The sequence below is a fragment of the Antrostomus carolinensis genome, unplaced genomic scaffold (assembly GCF_000700745.2).
Source record: "Antrostomus carolinensis isolate BGI_N321 unplaced genomic scaffold, ASM70074v2 scaffold48118, whole genome shotgun sequence".
Lineage (NCBI taxonomy): Eukaryota > Metazoa > Chordata > Aves > Caprimulgiformes > Caprimulgidae > Antrostomus > Antrostomus carolinensis.
In genome coordinates, this window is record NW_010334555.1 from 2,421 (window position 1) to 8,029 (window position 5,609).

General features: G+C 50.8%; 1 protein-coding gene across 1 annotated transcript in view; it reads right to left on the reverse strand.

Annotated features, from left to right (window-relative positions):
* RELL2 (RELT like 2) overlaps window positions 1–5,200 on the reverse strand; it is a 7,437-nt gene extending 2,237 nt beyond the window's left edge. The window contains exons 1-5 of the mRNA XM_029086560.1: window positions 5,080–5,200; window positions 4,535–4,600; window positions 4,391–4,457; window positions 3,879–4,067; window positions 8–258 (exon numbers count right to left, since the gene is read on the reverse strand). Coding sequence (XP_028942393.1) covers window positions 8–258; window positions 3,879–4,067; window positions 4,391–4,457; window positions 4,535–4,600; window positions 5,080–5,200 — 694 coding nt within the window. The remainder of the gene's footprint in view (window positions 1–7; window positions 259–3,878; window positions 4,068–4,390; window positions 4,458–4,534; window positions 4,601–5,079) is intronic.
* Between the last annotated feature and the right edge of the window lie 409 nt (window positions 5,201–5,609).

The following is a 5,609-nucleotide window of genomic DNA, read 5'->3' on the forward strand; positions in this document are numbered from 1 at the left end:
CTGGAGCTGGCTGGTGTGTTTGGGGCTGGGGTGGTGGAGCGGCTCTGCTCCCCACCTTTGCCACTCTGGGCAGCTTTCTGGACGGCTCCATTCTGCAGGCCACCCATGGGGACAGTCCCATTGCGAGCGCTCTCTCGCTGGAGCCGGTCGCTGCTGTGCTCCAGCTCCTCTGTGCTGGGCTCCCGGCTGCCATCGGGCAGGGGACCATCCTGCTGTTCATGAAAAGTGGGTTTCTTCCCGATGTGTGTGACACGAAACCTGGAACAGGGACAGAGTGGATCAAAATCCTTTTCCTGCTCTCTCCCAGCTGTATTTCCAGCTAGCCTGCACCTCTAGCCTCAGATGTCCTTTTTGTCATCATCTGGTGCTGATCTCCAACCTGTCAGACCCATTCACTGACTTAACCCCTTTTTCCCTTTCATTTTTCGCAAAACAAATAGAAAGAGAAGGATTAAAAGGTCAATCCAGATGTTGGCTGGTGCAGCCCCTGCCAGCCTGTCCTCCCTGCAGCAAGATGGGTCTCAACTCTTGGAAATGCTCCCAGATGCAACCTGGAGGAACAGGACCTTGTACAGGAACTCAGGTGTTGATTCAGAAGGTGAAATGCAAGCTGAGCCTGGTGAGGAAGGGATGGCCACGCAGAGCTGCATGGATGTTGTGCCGAGTGACTGACTGCCATCAGCAGGACAAGAGCCAGTTTTTGGCAGACAGCTCACCCTAAGTGAGGGCAGGGATGGGATTTCAGCAGAGTGATCTATATTGGGCTACAGGAATCAAAGGCAAGAGGAGTTTTTTGGCTAAAACAACTGCCACAGGACATTGTGTGCTGTCCCCTGGAGCAACGGTTGGTACCTAGGAGGTTCACCAAGGTTCCACTATGTACCAGGTAGCAGCTCAAAGCTCCAGGGTAGGCAGGAGAACAGCTGCAGAAGTTGGTCTGACATCCACAAAGGGTGCTTTTATAATTAGAGGTGATGCAATATTGCACCTGGAGAGAAGAAAGAAGTGAGGGATCTACCATAACTTTGGGATTTGTGAGGGGTAACACATAGACAAAACCTAAAAGTCTAAATTGCAAGTGAGCTGGTTATGACTTAGTCTGTGATTCGATTCTTCTTCATAAGCGATGCAAGCCACTGCTGGATCAGCTGACGGGAAATCTCTTCCACAGTGAGCTGGTGTCCACCAGCCAAAGAATGCTGATCCCACCACAGAGACCTCATGCAGCCCATGACTCACCCAGCAACTGCTCTCCCTGCACTTGAGTCACACGTGGAGAAGCAGCAGACAGCCCTGGCTCTGCTGAGGTGCAGCTGCAAGCCAGCATCAGGGCAAAATACAATTTCAGCAGCAAGGTTCAAGCACTGCTGGGGCTGGATGAAGAACAAGACGCAGAGGTCAAGCACATGGCAGTACAGCCATTCTGAAGGAAGAAACTGAGAAGAAATATCTGAGAGACAAAACCAGATGCCAGATGAGACACCAGAGATGGACACCACCACTAGACTGATGACCAGTCTGCAGTCTGTGGACAGTACAGACCCCTCAGCACCATTATCAGAAATGCTGCTCATGATTGGAAGGGTCAAGAAGAGAAATGCTTCAACTCTGGATGAGGTACCTAGAGGACTGCTTGAGTCAGGTCGAGCAGCAGCAAATGTGATCTTTCAGGTCTATCCAGATATTTGGAGACAAGGCATCAGCACTGTGATTTGAGAAGACCAAAGAACATCCCACTCCCAAAGAGGGACAGGGAGGAGGCATGAGTGGAAGGATCATTTCATGATAATGCCATTGAGCAATGTCAGCCTGGAGGAGCTGGGAACAGATTCAAAGAAGAGGCAGGGTTCTGACTGGAGGGGGCACAAGAGGTAATGTAACCAACCTCTGGATGGTAAGGCCATTGCCTCTTGCTCTTCTCTGTGCATGTCTGAGAAGTTCCATCTTCTTTTAAAGTCCACCCACCCCTCTGAGTAGTTTTAGTGAGCAATTATATTCCCTGTTTAGACTTCTCATACATGCCACATTCTCCAGCCCCTGACAATCTTGATGAACCTAAATTCACTCCTTTCCTTTCTCCAGCATCGAGCCTGTGTCTACCATCCAGGGACCAGACTCAGCCAATGAGCTATAGGTAATAGAGAAGAGGGCTGGACTCTCAACCACTATTTTCAAAAACAAAGCAATAGCAAAAAAAAAAAAAAAAAGAGAGAGAGGAAGAAGACCTGAGGATTACAACAGAAGAGGTGAGTTAAAGGAGCTTTTGTATGTAGGGTCAGTCACAAATTGAGGTACTTTGTCCCATCAGAATATTCATAGTAAATAAGACACAGCAAGGGCAGACCCAGAAAAGTCATCCAGGATCTGAAAGAGCAAAAGGGACAGCTTGGAAATGAGAACTAGAATTTGGAGGTAGTTCTGTACCTCATGGGTACATAGGCCTCTTAGCAGTGGGACCTCACACCAAGGAGATTCAGCAAGTGCAAACTTTTAAAATATAACCTTGGAGAAATGTAATTACTGTCCCATGGAGGAGGATGATGTGACACGGGATAGTAAGTATAAAGAGAGGAAACCAAGATTTGAGGGAAGGCGTCTCTAGGAAAAAAGATCACCTTCTCCAGCACTCTGAGGTGACTGAGAAGAGCATGGCTGAAGGACCCAGAGGAGTGGAAGGAGCTGGGCACCAGCCAGGAAATGAGATAAGACACAAATAAGCAACTCTGCAGAGGTCTGACGTACCAAACACCACCCCTCAAACCAAGGACAGCTGACAGCAATGGACAAAGAGGAAGCCAGAAGCTGTTGGTCTCCAGAAGATATGAGCTTAGCTGGAGTTCAGTATGGGGAGGTCTGACATGTTTCTCCCCTTTACTAGCTCCCCATAAAGCCCCCAGTTTACCTCCTTACTGAGACTCCTAGCTCTGATGGTGGAAAAATCCATACCCACTCTGGCTGAACTCCACCATGAAAGGACTATCTCTCTGGACCAAAACATGGAGCTTCATCAAGGCCTAGGCTCTGAATGAAGACCTGCTGCAGGACCTGAGCACAGTAGAGCTTTGTGTCTCACTGGGGTGGCTATCCAGGGACTAGCAGTTGCTTGTCACCCTGCCCCAGTCACCACAATGGTAGGGAGCAGAACCCTGGAAGACCTTGCTAAAGGTCTTGTGCACACTAAATTTTTCTACTAGGGAATGGGGTAACTGGACAAGAGTGCAGATTGTACAGAAGGTTACTGACTACACAGACCGCAGGAAGCTCAGGAAGTGCCTTGAGGTGAGAACAGGTGGGGACTGGAAGAGCATTTGTGGGGAGTATCAGGTCCACTCCCCTATTCTTATATTCTTCCCATGGTATCTAATTACAACCATCATTAGAGGCAAAGATGATGGAGCAGCATAACCACTCTCTCATTCTGACAGGGATGGCTGGTAACTTGCACCTGGGACCTGCTGTCACCTCCTCTGCCTCTTAATGAGATCCTTAAAACTGGGCTCTGCTGCGCAGCAAGAGCCCCCCTTGTGTGTAGCTGGGAGAGCAGGCTTTGAAAGGACCTGGATTTGGGGCTCTGCCCAGCACTGAATCAGCAGGACAGCCCAGGCTTGAGTCACCTTGCTGGAGAAGGAGGAGTGAAGCCACTGGTGCGTCATGGCCTGCCACATACCACAGGCATTTCCAGATGCAGGAGGCACCTGGGTCCTTGGGACTCCCAGCTGCAGAGCTACTACTGGGGCATCTAAATGGGGAAGAGCAAGAGGGTGCTTGGTGTGGGGCAAGTGAGGAAGGGGAGAGGAATAGGGGAACTGAGAAGAATCTCCATGATGCTAGGTCCATCAGAGCAGATGGACCATTTCTGACAAGGTTCATTTAAGTACCTGCCCACTGAGAAGACGGTGGTCTCTCCAGGATGCATCCTGCCTTTACCTTCCTTGGACCGTCCTTGCCGATGCAGTGGGTGCCTCTTCCTCTTGCTGCAGTGGATGCAGGGAGCCTGCGTGGAGCCCAGATGCACTGTGTGGTGATGTGGTGGGCCCCCGTCCTGACTGTTACGGTGAGGACAAAGGCTGCAATAGGAGAAGGACATGACAAGTCATGTTATATAGAGGAGACTTCCCACCTTTGGTGCAGCCTCACTGCAGCAAGCCCTGAGAAGCAGCAGCTCTGTAAGGGACCTCATGTAAGGGCAGAAATGAGCAAGAACTATTCCCCTCGACAGTGGGGTGAAGCACTCATTGCAACCCTCAGGGGAGCAAGACTTCTAGTTGAGAAGATGCCCTATAACAAGCTGGAAAGGGTCTGGCTGCAAAGTCTCCAGACCAAGGTGATACCCAAAGGTTGCTTCCCCCTTAATCTGCAAGAGTCACAAGCTAGTACAGGCTTTACTCACCTGGGCACTGGCACTGGAATGTCCCCCTCATTGTCCCCCAGCATCTCCTTGAGGGCCTCTGCATTTGCTGAAGAGAGAAGAAAAAGGGAATGCGTCAGCCAAAGTGGTCAGCGCGTCTCCAGGCCAGCCCTAGGAAATGCTCACCTTCGTTTTGGATGATGCATCTCACAATCTTCTCCACGGTGTCCTCGTTCAGCTCCTCCTCTTCATCTGAAAAGAAAAAAAACATGGCACTGAGGGCTGGCTGGGATTCAGACACTCGGCTCTCCAATGCCTCCCCAGGAGCAGCCACATCTGAGAGGCTGGAGAAGCCTTGTGTCCCCCATAACGCTGGGAAGCCCCTGGAGAACACCAGATCCCTCATCTTGGAAAAGAAACAGCTAAAACAGCAGCAATGTGTCCAGGGAGATGGGGGTGTGTTGCTTCTTCAGAACTGGGGAACATCACGTGAAATGAGTGGGAAGCAGGTTCAAAACAAGTTGAAAGAGAAGGCTTCTCATGGGGACAGTCCAGCTCTGGAGCTCCTGGGCACAGGATGCTGTGGCTGCTAAAAGGCTCTGAGGGTAAGTGAGACAAGTTCACAGAAAAGAAACCCACTGGGGCCTGGTAAATATGGAGAAACCATTTCTGATGGAGAAAGCCCTGGAGCAACACACTGTTAGAAGCTTAAAAGACTATGCTGGGGAAACTTGGCTCAGTGTCTGTTCCATTGTGGTATTCATCCCCAGCATTCATCGCAACCTGCTTCTGGTCCCTGTTGGATGCAGGAGGCTTGAGTGGCTGGACCTCCAGCCCAATCTGCAGTGTCATATGTTCCTGTGAGAAGGTCAGAGTTGTGGTCTGCTAGGCAGCTGCCTCAAAGAGCGTGGTCAGTGGCTCCTGCTGTACTCCTGGAAGCCCATGGAGATGTTTCCCTGGGCTGTGGCAACTTCAGTGGGCAAAGCCAAACCTGGAAGGTTCAGACACTCCATGTCATGTGCAGCCAAGTCATTGAAGCCATGGAGCATATCCAAGGCCGCCTGGAAGCTCCTGCTGCATCCATGGGGGAGCTGGAGGAGCCACATTTCCCTCCCATGCACAAGAAATGGCAGCGGGAGGTGCTGACCATCTCGAGTGCTGACAGTGGCACAGAGGAGCCAGAGGAGTTATGTAGCACTATTTGGCCATTTTCAGGTGAGGAAGCAGCTGGAAGAACATATCTTCTCCACTTCAGCAGAGC